The sequence below is a fragment of the Elephas maximus genome, chromosome 4 (genome assembly GCF_024166365.1).
Source record: "Elephas maximus indicus isolate mEleMax1 chromosome 4, mEleMax1 primary haplotype, whole genome shotgun sequence".
Lineage (NCBI taxonomy): Eukaryota > Metazoa > Chordata > Mammalia > Proboscidea > Elephantidae > Elephas > Elephas maximus.
Window position 1 is genome coordinate 166,218,192 of NC_064822.1, and position 23,133 is coordinate 166,241,324.

General features: G+C 36.3%; 1 protein-coding gene across 1 annotated transcript in view; it reads right to left on the bottom strand.

The window, feature by feature from the left end:
- Nucleotides 1-23,133, bottom strand: part of BLTP3B (bridge-like lipid transfer protein family member 3B) — a 113,369-nt gene that overhangs the window by 50,053 nt on the left and 40,183 nt on the right. The window contains exons 5-10 of the mRNA XM_049884140.1: nt 20,065-20,254; nt 19,004-19,144; nt 17,535-17,705; nt 13,378-13,558; nt 2,104-2,187; nt 234-416 (exon numbers count right to left, since the gene is read on the bottom strand). Coding sequence (XP_049740097.1) covers nt 234-416; nt 2,104-2,187; nt 13,378-13,558; nt 17,535-17,705; nt 19,004-19,144; nt 20,065-20,254 — 950 coding nt within the window. The remainder of the gene's footprint in view (nt 1-233; nt 417-2,103; nt 2,188-13,377; nt 13,559-17,534; nt 17,706-19,003; nt 19,145-20,064; nt 20,255-23,133) is intronic.

The window sequence follows — 23,133 nt, forward strand, 5'->3', positions numbered from 1 at the left end:
AAGTGAGAAATTTACTGCCATTTAAGAATCTGAAAAATTCTACCTGGTATTATTAGTGGTTATACTAATTTTAAAAGTGCATTGGTCCAAAAGCCTATGTTTGTCTGAATGAAAGATGTAAGTAGTTTAGACGTTAATTACTTATTTACAGAAAATATCCTATTATGAGACACACACATATACACACAATTAAATATTAAGGGAATGCCATAATGTTGTTATAGATAAAGTACCTGTTTGTGTGTGCTGGGGAGAGGCATGTGTTGGGGATGTAGGAGGCGAACCTACATTATGATCCTTCACCGCCTGTTTAAGCATTTCAACATTGCATTCAAATTCATGTAACAACTCGTTGGTCCATCCATTTTTTGTTTTGCTTGCATCGCTAAAATACATCCAATGATTACAACTATCACCTGTAACATGAATAGCAGATATATCACTGAAAAACACAGTTTTCACTTATTTTTTTATAACAATGCTTCCAAAGAGATTTATTCATATTCTCAAGGAATTCATTAAACTTTCAATGAATTTAAAGCCTTCATATACTACCAATTTTAATCTCCCTAGAAAATACAATTAAAACATTTAGAAGTGAGGCAAAGAGTATAACAAGCAAATCATCTGGGAGGGTTTCTGTCTAGAACCCATCCTTGATGAAATATCACTCAGAGTCTCAATTCAAAGCAGAGTTGGTGGTCAGCTTTCACTGGATGCTCAACTACCTAGTAAATCTCCACTGGACACAATCCTAGAAAATACTACCACAGAAAAATCCTGTTATCAAAGATTTGTTGTACTGTAACTTACAAGAGTCTAATCCATAAAAATGACAAAATAAGGATTATCCAAACACTTAAGAAACCAATAAAACTTATGATGGACATCAGTCACCAATGTAATATACAGAAAAGGTTTTTGGAGGGAAAATATAAAATCAGGATTATTAGGTTTCTAACAACTAAGAAAATAAATATGTACATAAAACAGTTAAATAGAATCTACTTTATGACTGAAAGTTTCACCTTCTAAAATATGAATGATTTCTACAGCTAAAAAATTTTAAGTGTATGGATCAGGAGGATAAGATATAAGATGAAGCTCTTCAAAAGAGAACCAAAACAACAAACAGAGTAACCTATAAATTCTGTCAGGTAGTGATATACAAATGACAACACTAGGAGGTAGAAATAAACAGAAAAATGTTATCAGTTATTAAAAGTCCTAAACATTTAAAATTACACTTATTTATTTCTTCTTATCTGTATGAGTTAAACAAAACAAAATGCAGGAAAATGCAGAGATGGGTATGAGGTCAATTTTGGCCATGAATATACATAATTTTTGTTTTTATTATTTGGCAGAAAAGAACCTATCAAAATCTGGTTGATAAAGCACCTATTAACTCTTATTTATTAAAGATTATTAGAAAATACAGATGAGTTAAAAAAATGCCTAGAATCTTACAGCCTAGCTAAAACCACTGTTAACATTTTGCTTTATTTTATATTCTTTTCTGATTTCTGAATAAACACATCATTTAAAACTTAATTTAAAAATACATATTGATTATTAACTTATTTTTAGCACAATTAACTAAATGTCCTCTGTATTCTGGTGATTTTTTTTTCTAAAGTTTTATATCGATTATTTGGAAAATGGTCAATTTCTCATAGTGGTAAAATGCTCCTAATAACCTACATAAACCTCGATATAAGTAGATGGATATTTCCTATTGCAATTATATTTTCCCAGGAGAAGTACTGCCAGGAGAAAAAGAATGTCTTAATCGATTTTCTCCTTAACAAAATAAAATGGCTATATAATTTATTTTTTATTTTATACAGTTTTATTGCAGTATGACTGACATACAGTAAACTGCACATATTTAAAGTGTACAATTTGATGTTTTGACATACACCCTGAAACCTTCACCACAATCACGATAGTAAATATATCCATCATCCCTAAAAGTTTCCTCATGTCCCTTTGTCATCCCTTCCTTCTGACCCTTTCTACTCGCCCATCCTCAGGTAATCACTGAACTATGGCTATATAATTTAAGACAGATTTCTTTCAAAAAAATTATTATATACATACCTGCTTTGTGATAAGGGTAATAATCTACAGTCAGCTGAGTAAAAGATAGTTGCATAGCCCCTCCAGTAATACGTCTGTTTGACTCTGCGAAAAGAAAAGATGGAATTGAGAGAAAGAGAAAGAAAACTAATTAAATACCAGAAACCTCAATTTATCATAGAAAATTCTTACCATACTTGGAGTCCAAGTAGTAATAAATACCATTCTTTCATCATGGATAGTAGATTAAGAATTTTAGGAAATGCAATTCAATCTAAAAGTACTTATCGAGCCCTTATCATCTGTGACCGTCACTTGTCTGTCAGTTTGTTATACTGTGGTGGCTTGTGTGTTGCTGTGATGCTGGAAGCTATGCCATAGGCATTTCAGATACCAGCAAGGTCACCCATGGTGGGCAGGTTTCAACAGAGCTTCCAGACTAAGATAGATGAGAACCAACAGCCCAGCTATCTTTTGGAAACAGGTCACCAGGCCCGTCTTCCAAGGCACCTCTACGTGGATTTGAACCAACAATACTTTAGTTAGTACTCTTGCACTTAAATGTTTACGCCACCCAGGGACTCCTCAAGCTCACATAAAACCAAAACCAAACCCAGTGCCGTCGAGTCGATTCCGACTCGTAGCGACCCTATAGGACAGAGTAGAACTGTCCCATAGAGTTTCCAAGGAGCGCCTGGTGTATTTGAACTGCCGACCCCTTGGTTAGCAGCCACAGCATTTAACCACTACACCACAAACTCACATAGCTATAGTAAAATCAAAAGTAGATCACAACAAATCAGTATAACTTCAAATTACAAGTTAAATTTTAAAGTAGCATGGACAAGTCAACTAAAAGTAAGGAAAACATAAATTAAAATTATTACTGTTGTTACTGAATCAGCTCCTACTTATGGAGACCTTACATGTAACAGAACAAAACGTTGCCTGGTCCTATGCCATCTTCATGATTGTTGGTGTGTTTCTATTGTGTCAATCCACCTCACTGATCCTCTACTTTACCAAAGATGATCTTTTCTATAGTTATGTATACCCTTCCTATATTAACTCCAATTAATCTCTAATAGTAGAATTTATAGTACAGGTCCACAATCCTTTTATCTAAAACCTTTGAGGAGGCAGGCCCAAGAGGGCAGAGTAGTCAGATGTTTCTGTGGTCCCTCTTACAACAAAGACCCAAAAAAACAAGTGAATCGACTATATATGACAATCTAGGAGCCCTAAACATCAAAGGCAAAGTTGAGGAATTGGACTGAGTGGCAGGGGGAGGGAGAGATAGTTCAGAAGCAGCAAGGAGTTGCCAGACCTGACCCGGTGGGAACTGGCACCCTGCAGGCCAGATCGACTGACAAAGGCAGTGAGGTGAGCAGTAGCATTCGGGACACATCTTCCACACTGGGAGAGACTGAGCAGCGGAGAGTCTACTCAAGCCTCCAGAACCAGTAAAAAGCAGCACTCAATCAACAAAAGACAAGTACATATGTCTAACCTACCATACAGATCAAAAAACACCCCATTTGGGAAGAACCTCTCTCCCATTTACCTGTTCCCTCCCCACTCTGTACCAGATCCCAGGCTGGCTTCAGCAATTGCTGATTGCCTTACCGCTTCCCCTGAGCCAGAAGTAGCATCTGTCATGTGCCCTGAGCCATTCTCCTGGCTTTGGAGAGGGAACAAATTAACAAACAGGAAAAAATAATCTGCCAGCTCCCCTAAGCCAGGAACTCAGGGCAGGCACAGCTCCTTTGCCTAGGCACAGACATAATGGGTCCAAGGACTTTGAATGCTTTTCACCCCTGCATAGACCTGTGTGGGGCCATTTCAACAGCACAGGCCCTCATCAGCACAGTACAACAGGGTATATACCTGAAGCCTAACTTCACTGTATCAGCTATATGGTGAAGTGGCAGATTCACGACATTTGACACCACTCTGTCCATTAAGCTGGGTCTTCACCTACCCACATAAGGGGCCTGAGGACTGGTGGCTCTACCCATGCCATCCAGCCACCTGCAACAGGAGTCCCAAGGATAAGTGGTGCCTCCTAGTCCTTACAACAGCACTGGGTGCCCAAAGTCCAGCTGTGAAACCCACCCACCTACATACTCTAGGGAACAGGGACATGCTTTCCTCACAGACACTCAGGGGGAGCTATCGGCCCACTGCCTTGCTGAAAGCATGACTTCCTACTACAGCCAGATACCTGTGCCTACTTCAATCACCCCTGCCCATCTAGGACTGTAGGTGAGAGTCTGTATCACATACTTGGTGACCAACTGCCTGGACACCTGAGCTGAATCCATACAAGAAAATTAAACAGTTTCCAGGGCTCATATACCTAGTAACAGATCTAACCATCTGGTGACAGGACATTAGGGCTTCAACGGTGCCAATAATCAAACTAGCTCAAATGAGCAGCTTATTTGGGCATATCAAAACAAAACAAGAAACTAGGATACAATAAGCGAACATAAAATAAATATAATAACTTATTGATGACTCGGAGACAACAGTCAATATCAAATCACATAAAGAGATAGACTATGATGGCTTCAGCAAGTGCCTGAAACAAAGAATCGAGAAACTTTCTGGAGGAAGAGGATTTCTTAGAATTACTGGAGGTACAATACAAAAGATTAATATACAGAACTCTTCAAGAAATCAGGAAGGAGATCAGGCAAAATGAAGAATAAAACAAGCAACACACAGAAAATGCAACAGAGGAACTTAAGAAGATTATGGAAGAGCATAGTGACAAATTAAACAGGCTGCAAGAATCCATAGAGTCAGCAAACAGAAATCCAGAAAATTAACAATAAAATGTCAAAATTAGACAACTTAACAGAAAGTCATAGGACCAGAATTGAGGCAATGGAAGTCAGAATTAGTGAGACTGAAGATAAAGCACTTGACACCAACTTATTTGGAGAAAAATTAGATAAAAGAATTAAAAAAAAAATGAAGAAACCCTAAGAATTATGTGGGACTCTATCAAGAGGAAAACCTATGAGGGACTGGAGTACCAGAACAAGGGGGATAAGAGAAAATACAGAGAGAATTGTTGAAGGTTTCTTGGCAGAAAACTTCCCAGATATTGTGAAAGATGATAAGATAGCTATCCAAGACGCTCATCGAACCCCACACAAGGTAGATCCCAAAAGTCACCAAGACATAATCAAACTTGCCAAAACCAAAGATAAAGAGAGAATTTTCAGAGTGGATCGGGATAAATGAAAAGTCATCTACAAAGGTGAGTCAATAAGACTAAACTCTGACTACTCAGCAGAAACCATGCAGGCAAGAAGGCAATGGGATGATATATATAAAGCCTTGAATGAAAAAAATTGCCAACCAAGAGTTATACATCTAGCAAAACTGTCTCTCAAATATGATGGTGAAATTAGAGAATTTCCAGATAAAAAGGAGTTCAGGAAATTTGCAAAAACCAAACCAAAATTACAAGAAATAAAGGGAGTCCTCCAGTTAGAAAATCAATAACATCAGATAATGACCTAAGACTAGAACACAGGATAGAGCAATCAGATATAAACCCAGATAGGTAAGTCACAAAAATAAAACATTTGAAGACAAATATATTTCAGAATTCAGAATTTTAAAAATTTTATTAAGTTAATATGGTACATATACAATATATTATGCAACACTCCCAGCTGGTTCTTAGGCAGCATTAAGTAATAAAAGATACTATTTTTGCAGCAAAATATATAAACATTTACACTAAATGGATAAAATAAAAATAACAAACATGTTGAGTTAGTTCAGATTTCGCCACCAAACAAATTTTTCACAAACTTCTGAAAAAACCTTTTGTTAGCTTTCTGGATTTTAGAATAGCAGATAAGTGATTACTGTGAGGGAGATATTTTGGTGGAGAGGTTCTCCCCTTAAATATCATCATTCAGCTTATTCTATGGCGGGATAATAGTGAGGAATGTAAACAAGCCTGGATGATACTTTTCTCTGTTCTGATACTTATTACTTAACCGTGACCATCTCATTTCATTATTTGGGTTTGTTTTAATTTTTCTGGATTTCCCTTTCAAAGCACTGAAATAGAAGATACCAACTATAGGCCAAGCAACACAATGATGAACAATGGAAAAGACAACAAATCCCTCTCTAAACCTCCAATGTTCCTCATTTTCTCCCTTCCTCACTTGATCTAGCAGCTGGTATCTGGGCTGCCTTGTCTAATAAAGGCAAGGTAGCTTCTATTGCTAAATATTCAGGGTCTCAATAGTCACTCTCTTAGTTTTAAAATTCCAAAGTAATGATTTCATAGATACAGATTCTGATTCAGGCTTGAGGTGAACAGGTTAGGTATTTCTAATTTGAGAAGATTCTCATGCTCACCAAAGTTTGGATTTCAGAAACGCAGGTAAGTGATCACTACGAGGGAGATATTTTGGTGGAGAGGCAAGTCTGTCTGCTGAAACTTCCCAACATCTGTGGGCCAGGAACACTCACCAACAGAGAGGCGGAAATGCCAAGCATCTGTATTAAGGAACCACAGATTTTCAAAGTGTATTGTATCCTGAATTGTATCCTGTTACTTCCCTAATACACTCCATAACCATCAATATAGTCTCTGAGTTCTGTATGGCCACTGCGACGAATTATCAAACTTAGCGGAGAAGGAGAGAGTACCTGGGAGAGACAGCTGGCTATTTATCCAGTTACCTAATCCTACTAAATAAAAAAAATAAAATCTAAAAAAAAAGCAAAACTTCTGGAAAAGAGCGTGCAGTACAGTGAATTACTTAATATGGCCCTTCTATTTTTTTTTTTTTTTTAATCATAGTTTGTAACTCCAACCAAATGACTGCATAGGGCTATGCAAATGAGGTACTTGTGGCACACCAAGGGGACTAGACAGTTTATTAATAATGTAAATAGGGTACATGGCAACCTTGTGGGGGTGGGACAATGCAAATAGAGTATATGGAACCCTAACGAGGGATTGGTCAGTTTTGTCATCCCACTACGCTTAAATTGATCTGTCCCAGAAGCAGGAAGGGAAGATCTCATCACCACCAAGAAAGAAGAGCCAGAAGTGGAGTGTGTCCTTTGCACTAAGGACCACTTCACTGAGAAGTTCCTGAAACCAGGAGGCAGAGAGAAAGAGGGCTGTAATATTGAAGTCACAAGAAGCAGCAGTAGAGAAACAGCAGCAGAGGCTGGAGGCCAGCAGAAGACTGGTAGGGAAACCAGCAGGAGTGCGAGAAAGCTCAACAGCTTTAGGCAAGAAGCTTACTAGTGAAGCAGGGTGCCTCTGGGCACTTGGTGGAGCTAGGTTTGCTGATCCAACTGGAGCTAGAGCTGAGCACCTTCAGGCTGAGGCTTGCTGGCAGAGTGAGGTGCCTCTGGGTACTTATCAGTGGAGCTAAAGGAACTTTGTAACACTTGCCTGAGCAGGGCAAAGGCCAGGCCGAGGAGCCAAGAGCCAGAAAGAGATCTGCCTGTGGCATGGCTGAGAAGAGGCTGTTTTGATTGAAGAACTGTATCCGAACATTCTGAACCTGAATTGTATCCTGTTACTTCCCTAATAAACTCCATAACCATCAGTAAAGTCTCTCAGTTCTGTATGGCCATTGCAACGAATTATCAAACTCAGCGGAGGACAGAGTGCCATGGGAGAGACAGCTGGTGTCAGAATTGGTAAAAAGGTTGGAAAGAGAAGGTATGTCTGAACTCCACCTCATAGTAATCAGTCTTGGGCTGTTAATGTGGATAAGGATTCTCTCTCCCCCTTGTGAAGTTACAGGAGGTCAAACACCACTGCCATGCTACTTTTTCAGAGCGTAACACAGAAAATGACTTTCAGTCCCACTCAACACTCTCTAAAAAAATAACAGTAAAAGGAGTTTTAAAGAGAATTAATCCACAAGATAAAAATTAAAATTTGAGAGGTAAAGTGCAGAAGGATGATGAGTAATTTATTTAGTATAACCTTCAAATCAAAACCTGATTAGGATAAGCAAGAAAATGACAGGTCAATCTCTTTCATAATACAGATGGGAAAATCATAAAATATCAGCAATTCAAATCCAACAATATATATAATAGGATAATATATGCCAATGAAGTTGGGTATATTGTAGAAATGCAAAAATTTCCTAAATCTGATAAAGTGTATCTACCAACGACCCACAGCAAATGTTATACTTAATATTAAAATACTTCCCCCTGAGATCAGTAATAAAACAGATGCTGCTAATATGATTTCTATTTAGCATTGTACTGAAAGTTCTAGACAATACAATAAGACAAGGAAATGAAATAAAAGGCATAAAGACTGTAACACAGAATAAAGTGGTCATTATTCATAGATAACATAATAACTAAAAAATTCATATGAAAAGATATTTTGCCTCCTACCTCACAACATAGCCCTACTACTAACCCATCGCTGTTGAGTCGATTCCAACTCATAGTGACCCTACAAGACAGAGTAGAACTGCCCCATAGGGTTTCCAAGAAGCAGCTGGTGGATCCAAACTGCCAACCTTTTTGCCAATCTCTTAACCACTGAACCACCAGGGCTCCACAACACAGCCCTAGGTGAACTATATAGCTAACAGTGAAAGATAAAACAATAAAGCTTCTGAAAGATAACCTAAGTGAATATATTCATGATTTTAGAGTAGACAAGGAAATAAATTAACAATAAAGAAGATACTGATAAACTGTTCACTACCATCAAGTTGGCCCCTGACTCATGGTAACCCCAGGCCCAACAGGATCGGGCTGTTGTGATCCACTGGGTTGTCACTGGCTGATTTTCAGAATTAGATTGTCAGGCCTTTCTTCCTAGTCTGTCTTAGTCTGGAAGCTCTGCTGAAAACCTGTTCTTTATCATAGCAACATGCAAGCCTCCACTGACAGATGAGTGCTGGTTGTGCTTGAGGTGCACTGGCTGGGAATCAAAACCAGGTAAGCCACTTATACTGTGTGAAATAAACAAATCACAAAAGGACAGATATTTTATGAGACCACTATTATAAAAACTCCAGAAAAAGTTTACGCACAGAAAAACAACGACAACAATCCTTGATGGCTGCGAGGGAGAGGAGGGAAGAAGAGGGGAAATCACTAGATAGTAGACAAGTGTTAACTTTAGTCAAGGGAAAGACGACACACAATATAAAAGAAGTCAGCACAACCTGACCAAGGCAAAGTCATAGAAGCTTTCCTAGACATACCCAAATACCTCGAGGGACCAAGTTCCTGGGGCTGAGGGCTGGAGACTATGGTCTTGGGGGATATCTAGATCAACTAGTATAACAGTTCATAAAGAAAATGTCCTACATCCTACTTTGGTGAGCAGTGTCTGTGGTCTTAAAAGCCTGTGAGCAGCCATCTAAGATACATCTATTAGTCCCATTCCATCCAGAATAAAGGAAAATGAAAAAAAACAAAGACAGAAGGAAAATACTAGTCCAAAGGACTAATGGACCACATGATCCATAGCCTCTACCAGCCTAAGCTCAAAAGAACTAGATGGTGCCCAGCTATCATCACTAATGGCTCTGATGGCTCTAAGCATTCTGGACAGAGTGGGAGAAAAATGTTTCACAAAATTCAAGCTCACAAAAAAAGACCAGACTTACTGGTCTGATAGAGCTGAAAGAACCCCCGAGACCATGGTCATCAGACACCCTGCTGAGAACTGAAGTCCACCTTTTCAACACAGCGGGATAATCCTAGACTATGACCAAGGCATACAATCTTCTCATTCAATACTTAGGGAAGCTAGAATAAAAGAAAAAAAACTTAAAAATTCTTCAGAAAAATATAATCAGCTAGACTACTAATGTAAGATTAAAACACTTTCATACAAGCTAGAAATAGAAATACCATATGATCCAGCAAGCCACTCCTAGGAATATATCCTAGAGAAATAAGAGTAGTCATGCGAATAGACATATGCACACCCACATTCACTGCAGCATTGTTCACAATAGCAACAAGATGGAAAAAACCTAGATGCCCATCAACAGATGAATGGATAAACAAACTGTGGTACACACAATGGAGTGCTATGCAGTGATAAAGAACAATGAATCTGTAAAGCATCTTATAACATGGATGGATCTGGACAGCATTATGCTAAGTGAAATAGTCAATTACAGAAGGACAAATATTGTAGAGACCACTACTGTAAAAACTCATGAACAGGTTTACACACAAAAAGAAACAATCTTTGATGGTTATGAGGGAGGGGAGGGATGGGGATGGAAAAATACTAAATAGACAATAGGTAAGTGGTAACTTTGGTGAAGGATAAGACAGCACACAATACAATACTGGGGAAGACAGCACAGCTTGTACAAGGCAAGGTCACAGAAGCTCCACAGATACATCCAAACTCCTTGAGAGACCGAATTGCTGGGCTAAGGGCTGTGGGGACCGTGGTCTCAGGGAATATCTAGCTCAATTGGCATAAAATAATTTACTACTGCGGTGAGTAGCATCTGGGATCTTAAAAGCCTTTGAGCGGCCATCTAGGATACTCCCCTGGTCTCACCCCTTCAAAGCAAGGAAGAATGAAGAAAACTAAAGATACAAGGGAAAGATTAGTTCAAAGGACAAATGGACCACGTTTACCATGGCCTCCTCCAGGCTGAATCCAGCACAACTAGACGGTGCCTGGCTGCCACCACTGACAAGGATCACAGTAGAGGGTCCTGGACAAAACTGGAGAAAAATGTAGAACAAAATTCTAACTCACAAAAAAATACCAGACTTGCTGGCCTGACAGAGACTGGAAAAGCCTGAGAGCAAGGCCCCCGGATACCCTATCAGCTCAGTAATGAAGTCACTCCTGAGGTTCACCCTTCAGCCAAAGTTTAGATAGGCCCATAAAATCAAACAAGACTGAAGGGGCACACCAGCCCTGGGGCAAGGACTAGAAGGCAGGAGGGGACAGAAAAGCTGGTAACAGGGAGCCCAGGGTTTAAAGGGGAGAGTGCTGACATGTCGTGGGGTGTTTAACCAATGTCATAAAACAATATGTGTACTGTTTAATGAGAACTTAGTTTGTTCTATAAACCTTCATCTAAAGTACAATAAAAAAAAAAATTAAAAAAAAAACTTTCATACATGCAAAGTCTCAAAATTTATCTGTCAGCACTCTTTCTCAAGAAGGTAACAGATGAAGTGCTACTCCAGAACAAGGGTGAAATCCAACAAAAGGGTGAAATCCAACAAGGCATGGGATATAGGAGATAGGAGATCCAACCCTGAAAGAGAAATCTTTAGGATGTTGGAAATGGCAATCCCAGGACGACAGCCATGCTGCAGGCCTAGAGAGCAACTAGACCACAATGGAACAGGTCAGAAGGCTCTAGTAGAGATAACTCTAGAAGATATAATTAACAGAATAGCTTCCTGACTGGAATTTAGCTTCCTAACCAAATTTTAGGATGGAGAGAAGGCAGGGGTAGGGCAAGAAATGTCAAATAGCCACACAGTTGTGACTGCAAGCACATGCAGGTAATGAATGGGCTAACACGAGTAACAATGTGCTCATCTTCTGTTGCAGGAATTCAACAGATAATGTCTAAAGCTGAAAAATCAAGAACTGAAACTATATTACTTTGAGATACGAAAGTAAATACCCGAAGAAACAGCTTTAAAAAAACAAATTCTAAGCAGATGCTTCTGGATCAGTGGTAAACTGACAAGGCTAGAGCAGGTACTAAGGGATAATCAGAGCAGCCAGGAGTCTGCTTTTTTTGGTAATAAGCCTTGGGGACTATTTGAATCTTTAAACTGTTTAAACTGTATTAATTTATAACTGTATAAGATTATAACTTCAATAAACATACAAAATTCTGTACTTGGTAATTTATTTAAAAAATTATATTGTACTTGAAACTGTCCCTCATCCTTCACCTATGCAACTCCAAACCCTTCCATGATGGTTCCTAACTACCTGAAAAGCTATATGATAAATTGGGAAAAACACTGGGCTAAAGATCAAGAGATGTGGGTTCTGTGTCCACCTCTGTGGTCTCTCTTTATACTAATACATGGAATTTTATATGTGAAAATAATGCTGTAGATCCCCTATTTACTAGCACATGCATACATTCAATTACCTCTATCAACCCACACTCCCGCTTATCTGCAACAAATATACACACATAGTGCTGAAGGGTTTTTATACAGAATTACCCACATTTTTATTTAGTCCTTCTAATAAATACATGCATTGAGAGACTGCTGACTGGTCTTAAGGATGTCATGCACGCTTGTAAAGAAGAGGTTTATTGTTGTATAAATCTGCTCTCCCATAGAGTTCAAATATACAATCTTGATTTATTAGCAAACTATTTTAACCAAATGAACCAATTAGTCAAGATACCTAGTTTTTATATTGAACGGTGGTGATTTTTTTTCTTTTTTTAAGCAGACAAATAATTTAGACTGTTCGTTAGGACAGAAAAGCTTATTTCTGGGTTTTGCCTGGCACAGCACCTACCAAGGAGCTGCGCAAAATCAGGAAGTTTATTAGATGAGGGGAATTACAAAAAAAAAAAAAAAATGAATGTAGAGGAAGCCATCTAATATAATCCCAGGTTATGGGATGAAGAAATTTTAGGACCAAAATGGGTGGTCAGGAATTCGGCCAGAAATATGTAGATAAATACAGTGCTGACAACATATGTGCAAGTAGTTATGGATTGCGTGGAGGCTAAAATTTAATTTATGGACAACTGTAAAATTATGAGAAAGCTAAGGCAAAGGCAGGTCTAATATTTGAGCATCCTCTAAGGGTATTTGTTATCTATTGTTTTTATTTTTTTAATCTAGCAGTAAAATCTGTTAGCACTGATGGCTAATAATTACTGAAGTGAAAATGAAAAATTTCATACCAATATATAATGCTTCAAATTATACCTTTTATCTATGTATCAAGGAGCCCTGGTAGCACAGTAGTTAAGTGCTCAGCTGCTAACCAAAAGGTCAGTGGTTGGAACCCACCAGCTGCTCCTCAGGAAAAAGATGTGGCAGTCTGCTTCTGGAAAGATTACAGCCTTGAAAATCCTATGGGGTAGTTCTATTCTGTCCTGTCTACGAGTTGGAGTCATTTCAACTCCAATGGGTTTTTGTGTTTGATCTATGTATCACATATGAATAATAAAATTATGAGAAATTATTTTGTAGCACATTACATATGATGAACAATCCAATTTTATGGTGAAATCTAGATAATCCAAAATAGTCCAAAATATGCAGGTTTATTACCTTTTTCTTTAGCATGAATGTCATCACATATGTGTAGATCTAGATGAGAAATCACTAAATGGTGGGAGGTTTCTTTAACATCAAAGTCATTGAATAGTTTCACAATTGCATCATTTAGGTCAGGAGCATTGGAAGTCTGTGGCGTCTTCACTTGCTGGGTAGATGGCGCTACAGTAGAACTCTAAAAAGACGAAAAACTGCCCTATCACTGCAGGTAAAGCACTTGAAATTTCACATATAAGAAAACCTAAATATTTTCAATAAAAAAGTCATAAGGAGAAACATAATACATTTTCTTTTGTATCAATAACTCAGCTCCCCTAAAATGGTTTCCTAATTATACATGAATAAAATTAAAAACTGGAAAATTATTCACAACGTGACTATGAACCCAGTGTTTCTCTAAATATATGAACAGTTAAATTTATAGCTCTCCTTGTTTTAGAAAATATATTTTATTAGTAAAGGCAGTTTATTTGAATATTATTTGTCCTGTATATTTGCACTGCATACACTGTAATATACCCTTTAGAAATAAATCACTTCTTTGTGGAAGAAGCCCTTGTGATATTATTTAGTACTGTAAGTGCTCTGGTGCCTCTCTTAGGTGGTGTGGTATATCCTTTGAACTTGGTTATCTGAAGAAGCCAGAATACAGAAGGGATTTATAATGGCTTTGAGTTCAAATATTTTTCCTCCCTAAAGACAGAATGCACCAAATACTGTTGAACTGTAAAGACTATACAAACTTTTAATAGCCTAAAATGATTCTCCAAACATAAGCATATGGTGAGATGACCTGACACATGAACTACAAAATTATACATGAGACTTTGGTAATAGTTATCAAAATGAAGAGCAAATTTTTCCGTTTAAAAAAAGTTAACCATTTTTTAATTTAGAACAATATATTAATAAAAGTAGAATTAATTATATATATATATATTTATACATATTACTTCTATTAAGAACTATGATCATACTATAAAAGAATTTCAAAGTATACTTACTAAATGAGAATGTCCCAAAGAAAATTATAGGGCCCACAGTAATTGAAGAAAGAGAAGGATGACATACAGCTGTGAAACTTTAAATTCCAGGGACTGAAGCAAAACTTTTTAATTAACTGTAAAATAAACTGATTTCCATCAGAAAAATCACTTTTTCTCATGTTTTCACCACCTACCTTCGAAGCCTTAACAGACTAATAGTTATGTCTATGATGGTAATATTTTAAAAGGAAATACTTTCCTGTAGTTCTTTAATCATGTTTCTCTCTTTTTCATCAAGATAAATATTGATACAACTAAAAACAGAAACAATCTCCCTACAAACCTTTTTCTTAATACTGTGGTATTAAGGTTTCTAGATATTGTTTCTGAAAAAAAGTGGGCCACTATAAACTTCTTTGCCTTCTGAACAATCTTAACATCTCCCAATTTTTAACTTAGTCTTCTCTTTCTTTTCTAGAGAAAAAAAAAGGATGAAGCCAAGAAAATATTTATGACAGAAAAGGATGGCAAGCATACCTCAAAAATCAGGACATTCTGTGTGAAACTAAATAGTGATGTGCTAACTAACCATCCAAGAAAGAAATTCTATGGTATATGAGAATGCTTAAAGTAAATTCACTATGAAATATTACAGAGTGGAAAAAAGTAATAATTAAATAACTAACAATACAGAAGAAAACTGTATATACCTCTTACTACAACAATGAAAAATGCAGATCTCTAGGCAGAAAAAAACCTCCAAGGAAATACCACAAAATGTTAATACTGGCTTTGTTGTGGTGGTAGGATTGTGAAAATTTTCCTTGTTTCTAGTTTCCTAACCTGTATTACATTTTATATAATCATATCCACCTATTACGTAAATAAGTTACACCATCATCAACCCTTTGTCCATTAGTCTTTAGTTTTAACTACCATCTGTTAATGACATCTTAAGCTATATAAATCTTTACTTCAAGCCTTAATATACTAGTCCATGTCTATTATGTCTATGATGGTAATACTGTAAAATAAAGACACTCTCCTGTACTTCTTCAATCATGCTTTTTCAACTCCAAAATGGAACTTATTACCTTTTTTCAAAAGCCTTACCTCCAGTAATCAAACTTGCTTCTTTTTGCATTTCCTTACTTGGCTAATGGAGCTACCAATTATCATTCTTAAAGTTCTCAACTTTTCCCTCTTCCTTAACTCCAACCGATAAAAGACTCAGTTGTTTCTCCCCATTTTGGCTTGTTATTTCTTCTTTCAAACCATTAAGTCTGCACCTCCTCTAAAATGGTAGCCTTTTTCTCCTCTGGTACGTCCGCTATAGTGCCATTATACCATATATGATTGTCCTTCCCTATGTAAAAAGTTCCATTGATTCCCAAGGGAAAAGTCCAAATTATTCAACATACCTAATCTTCATATCTAGTTACAGCATGCTTCTGCTTCCACTCAGGCCTCTTGCCTAAGAACGCCCTATTTTATGCTATAGTCCTGTCGTCTGTTCACCAGAGATTTTTCTCAAAAATTTTGATAATTTTAAAAGGCCTTATTGGATGAATATTATTTATTGATAGAATGATGCAGGGTTCGGTATCAATTCTATAGCCATGTATGTTTTTATGGCTATAAGTTCTGGGAAAATGTTTTTACATGAATAGGTAGACTAGAATGAAAGGAGTTATTTTAGCAATGTGACTCCATTCTTTAAATTCCTTGAAGTTACATGCCAGGGCTCACAAAGTGATGTACTACAAAAAAATTTTTTTAATAAGCTGACAATTATTAGCTCTTCTTTCAAATATCTTAAAAGCAAAGAACTAGAAATCACTTGACATGTTACCTTGTCATTTTGGTTATTCACTTCCAATATGGACAATATTTCAAACTTCCTCTTTGTCTTTTGTCTTTTGATTTTTTGTTTTGTTATTTTGTTTGAATTTCCTTGACAAATCCATCATAGTAAAACTAAGGATGAATAAAAGAATGCCTTTCCTTTGCAAAGTGGAAGAGTAATTCTGAAAAGAACCAGTCTGACATTTTAAGCACCTTCTCAAACAGGCCAAGTTTAAGAAAGCAGAAGATGTGGAACTCAGTTTCCTTAAAACTTTTTATGCTCAATATCCCTTGGAAAGACATCTTCTGTCCCCAGAGCATGTATATATCACTCTGAAAACCACTGTTGTAGTAATAGCTAACTCCTTACCTTCCTCAGAAAATACCATGCTCTGTAACAACACCATATTTTGTAGGTTCTAGTCCTTCTTTTCAAACACCCATTCCCCCATGTCTATCTACCTGTGAACTTCTACTCATTTTTAAGGCTTAATTTCACTATCCTGTTTGTAAAACCTTTCTGAATTCTGCAAGTAGTTAATTAAAATTTCTGTGTGCATTTATAGTCCCCCACACCTCACTTTATACCTGGGATATATTATTATTTGCTTGCAAAGAAATACCTTCATAGAAATATGATTTCACAATATCCCTTAAGTTTTTATCAGAGGCAGATAAAATAAATATAAAAATGCATTTGTGCTTTTTTATAAAATTGTTATCAAAGGCACCACTCATTGGGATTTTCAATGTCCCTTCTAAAAAGATCTTCATGTTAAAATCGCAAAGTTTAGTATTTGGAAAGACTAAAAAACCTTTTTCTCTGCAAACTAGTCGTGCTTCTAATTTTTTTTTTTTAATGACTATTAAATAGCTTATTATGCTGCTCCCCTTTCTGCCCTAGGCATCAGAGAACTCTAACAGCAGTTTAGTGTTTAACTTCAGCACTCCCCCACTTGCCTGTACTTACTCAGGTTTTTTTTCTCTTTTTTACCTTTAATTTAGTAGTTTTAAAACTGTGTTCTTTAACTTCCTAAAAAGAGGTTTTACAACATCAAATATTTTTATGTCATCATTAACTTCAGCACTAATACAGGGCTCCAAACAAAATAAGCACTGTGTAGCTACAAACACATTTAATAGATGTTTTCATATATATACTGTGTATAAAATTCTATCATAAAATATCTAGATAAAGAAGATCCTTGGACTCGAAGTCATACAATTTATTTCACATAAAGAAAACATCAACAAACCATTCTGATTTTTTAAGACTTATTTACATGTAAAATAACTGCTTTTTCTCTGTTAATAGCACACCTGTGTAGGTTCAGGAGCCATACTCTTCCTTTGTTCTGTTGATTTTTCTATTGCTTCACTGAGAGATTTTGCGTATTGTACCATGGCCTTCAATTGGGAATCCGTTAAAACCCATAATAAGTCATCCAGTATTAGAACTAATTTTGTTGCTGTGACGTTGCAGTCCTTTAACTGTCAGGAAAAACAATTTATAGCATTGAATCAAAAAATAAAACTTATAATACACTTGTATAAAAAAAATTAACAAAAATTTTAATGGAATTAAATAGGGGCCCTTCCTTCAACAAATATTTACTTAGTTCCTACAGCATGTGAGGAATAACTCCTAGTACTGGAGATACAGTGAGAAGAAGACAAACAAATTCCTTATATCGTAACTAGTGGCAGGTTACACAATAGCACTTATATAAATACATACCATGTGTTCTAAGTGCTTTACATATAATAATTTAATTTTGTATTTACAGTTAATAAGTCATACAATTTCCTATATTAATTCACCTAATTCTAGGAGAGAAAAGGGAATTAAGATTCATTACAAACTAAAATGCTATTTTAACCACATTTTACATTTCAGAATATCTGTGTTAAGTGCTATACTCTTAAAAAATTTTTTTTTCAGCTTAAATTAGTATAATTATTTGTGTCTAGTGGTACAAAACACATTGTTGAGACTTTTAATTGAGCCATGGTTTAAAAAAAAAAAATCATTTCCTCATTAAATTTCATCACAAACCACAGCGGATGCTCAACTTCTGACAAACGTGCCACAGAAAATTATGAAATCCTTAAGTAACTCTCCTCCTATTTACCTAAATTACCAGTCATACCTTAATAACCTCCTAAAGCTAATTATTTTGGTTAGTGATAATGAAGGCTTTCCTGTTTATCCCTGAGTAAGATTCATCAGGAGAAATGAAAATTTAAGACAATTAATGTTCAACAAATATTTGGCAAATGAGAAGTATATTCATCAAAAACAAAAATCTTTGAAAAATCTAGATATTAAATTTAGAAAACAGAGGAATGTCATAATTACACTATATTTCTACAAATACTACTTGAGGCACTATATTGCCCTTCACTTTGAATTGTTGTAATATGCCGCTGGTAGCACGCTAATTGAGCCCTAGTAGCACAGCGGTTAGGAGTTTGGCTGCTAACCAAAAGGCTGGCAGTTTGAATCCACCAGCCATTCCTTGGAAACTTTATGGGGCAATTCCACTCTGGGTCACTATGAGTCTTTTTTTCTGGTTTGAGCATGCTAATCACAGATCATACATAAGGTGCAGGCCTGGGCAACATTTTGTTCTGTTATATTTTTTTATACAAGGTTGCCGTGAGTCGGAGCTGACTCAATGGCAACCGGCAACAACAAGCATGCCAATATCTCGCTTAAGAATTATTTAAAATTTCCTGTCAATTCCAACAGTTAACACGTAAATCAAAAAGTGACTCTGTTGACTTACTCTTCTTTTTAGTGTGACTCTGATTTTTGATTGATTGGTTATTAATCGAACAGGAGCACACAGAATTTCAAGATGTGAACTTTGAGTAGCATCTGCCTCTATTCGAATCATCTGCCAGTTTATTTCTTTAAATGTCAAAACCTAAAGAAAGCACAGAAAGTAGCTTCATTTACTCATTCAAAACAGAATGAAAAAATGTACATTTGTAGAAACAATAAGTAAAATAAAAATGAATCTCAATTTTCATAACACCCTAGATATATTCACTGTGCTTTTATTTTTTTTTAATTATATATTTACATCAAATTCAGGAATACATTTTCATAATTACATTCATCATTTGGAAGACTGATAGTATTTTTATTCTAAGTGATTAATATAAAGTACAAGAGCATTTGAATGATGTGACCAAGAATTTAAATAACAAATTTCAGTTTTCTTTTTTAATTTAAAATTTAATTCTGAAGAGCTAAGAAGATAAAACGGGGCTCATTAACTCTACAAATTGAAAGGTTTATTATAGTAAAAAACATTAAAATATGCACATTTTAAAATTAAATGATTTAGAGTAATATAGAGAAAAGCATCGTTAAAAAGCAAGAAGAATAAATCCAGTACTATGTGAATCTGGTAACCATGAGAAGTGATTATTTAAAATGTTCTATTTATCTCTGGGAAACCCTGGTGGCGTACTGGTTAAGTGCTACGGCTGTTAACCAAAAGGTCGGTAGTTTGAATCCACCAGGTGCTCCTTGCAAACTCTATGGGGCAGTTCTACTCTGTCCTGTAGGGTCACTATGAGTTGGAATCGACTCGACGGCAACAGGTTTATTTATCTCTGACTAAAACATTTTGAAGCCTTGGTGGCACAGTCGTTAAGTGCTGGGGCTACTAACCAAAAGGTGAGCAGTTTAAATCTACCAGTTTGCTCCTTGGAAACTCCATGAAACAGTTCTACTATACCCTATGTGGTCGCCAAGAGTCGGAATCTACTCGTGGGCAATGGGTTTTTTTTTGTTTTTTTTAAACATTTTTAAGGGGGAAAAAAAAGGAATCTTTACCTCTCCTCTCTGTGGATCTTGAATACGAGTAAATCTTAAATCTCCATGTTCCCAGTGTGCATTTACACTATATATCCGAAGCTGAGAAAGTTCAAAAGATGCATTAAAGGCTTTTGCTCCAATTCGGATGACGATGGAATTTACAGAAACAGTAATACCCTCAACTACTTTTTCAGCAAAGCCATATTCACTGGAAAAACAAAGCAAAACAAAATATAATGCATTAAATAAAAAAATCTTTAAAAGAAAAAATTATCTCTTAATATTCTCACACAAATATGCATATAATCTCCTAATATTGTATTATGCATTTAAATAACATAATTTTTTGTCAAGCAAATAATACAGCATAGTCACATGTAAGTAATAAAAACACTATTCTCAACAAAATGATAAAGAATTAAAAAACTGGAGGTTACTCTCTAAATTCAACCATTAAAACCAAAGCTGTCTACTTTAAAAAAGCATTAGTCATATTGGCATCTCCTGTCTAGAGGAGAGATGGGAGGGTAGAGAGGGTTAGAAACTGGCAAAATGGTCACGAAAAGAAAGACTGGAAGGAGGGAGCGGGCTAATTCATTAGGGGGAGAGTAAATGGGAGTATGTAGTAAGGTGTATATAAGTTTATATGTGAGAGACTGACTTGATTTGTCAACTTTCACTTAAAGCACAATAAAAATTATTTAAAAAAAAAAAGCATTCGTCTAGACCACTAGTATTGATAAAATAATAGTGCTAAATTCTCAATATAAAAAGTTTACATACTCCAATTGGGATATATCCTGATAATTTAGGAATAAGGTTAGACAATTTTCACATTCTATAATTCAATTAAAAAATATTTACTGAGCAGCTACCATGGGAATGATGCTGGGACATAAGGCAAATCAAAATTTAGTTAGAGCATCAGAGGGTGCCATGGGTTGAATTGGGTACTCCAAAAATGCTTGGCTAGGCCACCATTCCCAGTATCGTGTGGTTGTCCACCATTTTTGAGCCGATGTGATTATTCTTGTGTTATAAATACTAACCTTTATGATGTTAATGAGGCAGTATTAGCAGCAGCTATGTTATGACGCAGGACTCAAATCTACAAGATTAGATTGTATCTTGAGTCAATCTGTTTTGAGATATAAAAGAGAAAATGGAGCAGAGAGAAGAGGGACCTCACACCACCAAGAATGAAGAACCAGGAAGGGTGTGTGTCCTTTGGACCCAAGCTCCCTGAGCTGAGAAGCTCCTACCAGAGGAAGATTGATGACAAGGACTTTCCCCAGATCCAACTGAGAGAAAAAGCCTTCCCCTGGACCTGTCACCCTAAATTCGGACTTCTAGCCTCCAAGACTGTGAAAGAATAAATTTGTTTGTTAAATCCAATCACTTGTAGTATTTCTGTTATAGCAGGATCAGGTAACTAAGACAGATGGCTTATAAGTTACTTGGGGAGGGAAAAAAATGCATACCCTAGCAACTATAACATGAAGCAGTTTGTAACTAAGTGCTTTAAAAAAGAACCAACAGTGTACTGGATGAAGAGAGGAAGGAACTACTTATAATTGGGGAGAAATACACCTAGGAAAGAAGGATGAACTTTCAACAGGGAGAGATGAGAAGATTAGAATAGAGGATAGCATAAGCAAAGGCATAAGGAGGCAGAAAGAAGTCATGTTTAGAGAATGATGAGTAGTACAGTATGACAAGAACATAGCCTATCAATGTATTTTGGCAGGAAAGGTGAAGAAAGTTTTGCCCAGTTCGGAGATTTCAATTATCATCAATATGCTCATTATTCCTAAATCACTGTCTCTGGTCCAGATCTTTTGCTGAAATTTCAGACTGTAAAAACTTCAACTGTCCACCAGGCCTCTGCAGCTGTCTGCCACTCACACATTTCAAACTCAAAATGTCTAAAAGTGAACCAATTATCTTTATCCATCAGCCACCGACCTTCCCCTACACCTGCTGCTGCTCATCTTAATTTACTATCTTAAATGAGTGAATTACTTACCCTTTCTAAGCTTCTGATGACTCATCTTTTAAAACAAGTAATACTTTCCAGCTCATAAGTGAAGTACATAAATAATGTATATAAATCAAACAGTCCATCACTTGACTTATGAGACTTTATAAAACATAATTATTATTTATACTTACTAATACCAAACAAAACCAAACCTGTTGCAATCAAGTCAATTCCAACTCATAGAGACGTATAAGACAAAGCAGAACTGCCCCATAGGGTTTCTAAGGAGTGGCTGGTGGATTTGAACCGCCAATCTTTTGGTTAGCATCTGAGCTCTTAACCACTGAGCCACCAGGGCGCCACATAATTACTAACAGTAGTATATTATTATTAATAAACCATTTAAAATCTTTGAGCCTCAGTTCCCCCATTTTTAAGATGGAGATAATACTTCCCTCAAAAGGTTGCTATATATGGTCCTTAAGTGAAATGGTGTATGTGTAGTGCCTTAAATAGTACTCAGCATGCCTGAAGTAATTTTGTTATAAAAAGAGATGGTAGTCTACTCTGAGTTTAGAAAATTGAGAACTGAGGAGCAAGAACTCATCAGTGTCTTAGGGAGCCATTGCTTTAATCCTAATGACAAATACTGTTTATTTATACAGAAATATTCCCAGAGTAGGAAAGAATATTTCTGTAATAATTACATTGGAATATCCTTTTAGAACATCCAACCCTGTCTGTTCTAATTCTATTCATGGTAAAAAAAAAAAAAAAAGCTACAGTCCATATTGGAGGACCTACCATCAGAAGATAGAAGCCTCAATCAATGACTAAAGTCTGCATTTTTCTGGGTACACTGTCTATGGTAAATTAAAAAGGTAGAATTAGAGTCTACAAGTAAGTGTTTCTAAGTTTAATTAATCTTCACATAGATATTTACTCCATGTGAAATGATAAAATCTTATGTCTGAATGTAGTTAAGACCTTGGCTGCTAACCAAAAGGACAGCAGTTTGAATCCACTAGCTGCTCCTTGGAAACCCTATGGGGGGCAGGCAGTTCTACTCTGTTCTATAGGGTCATTATGAACTAGAATCGATTCAA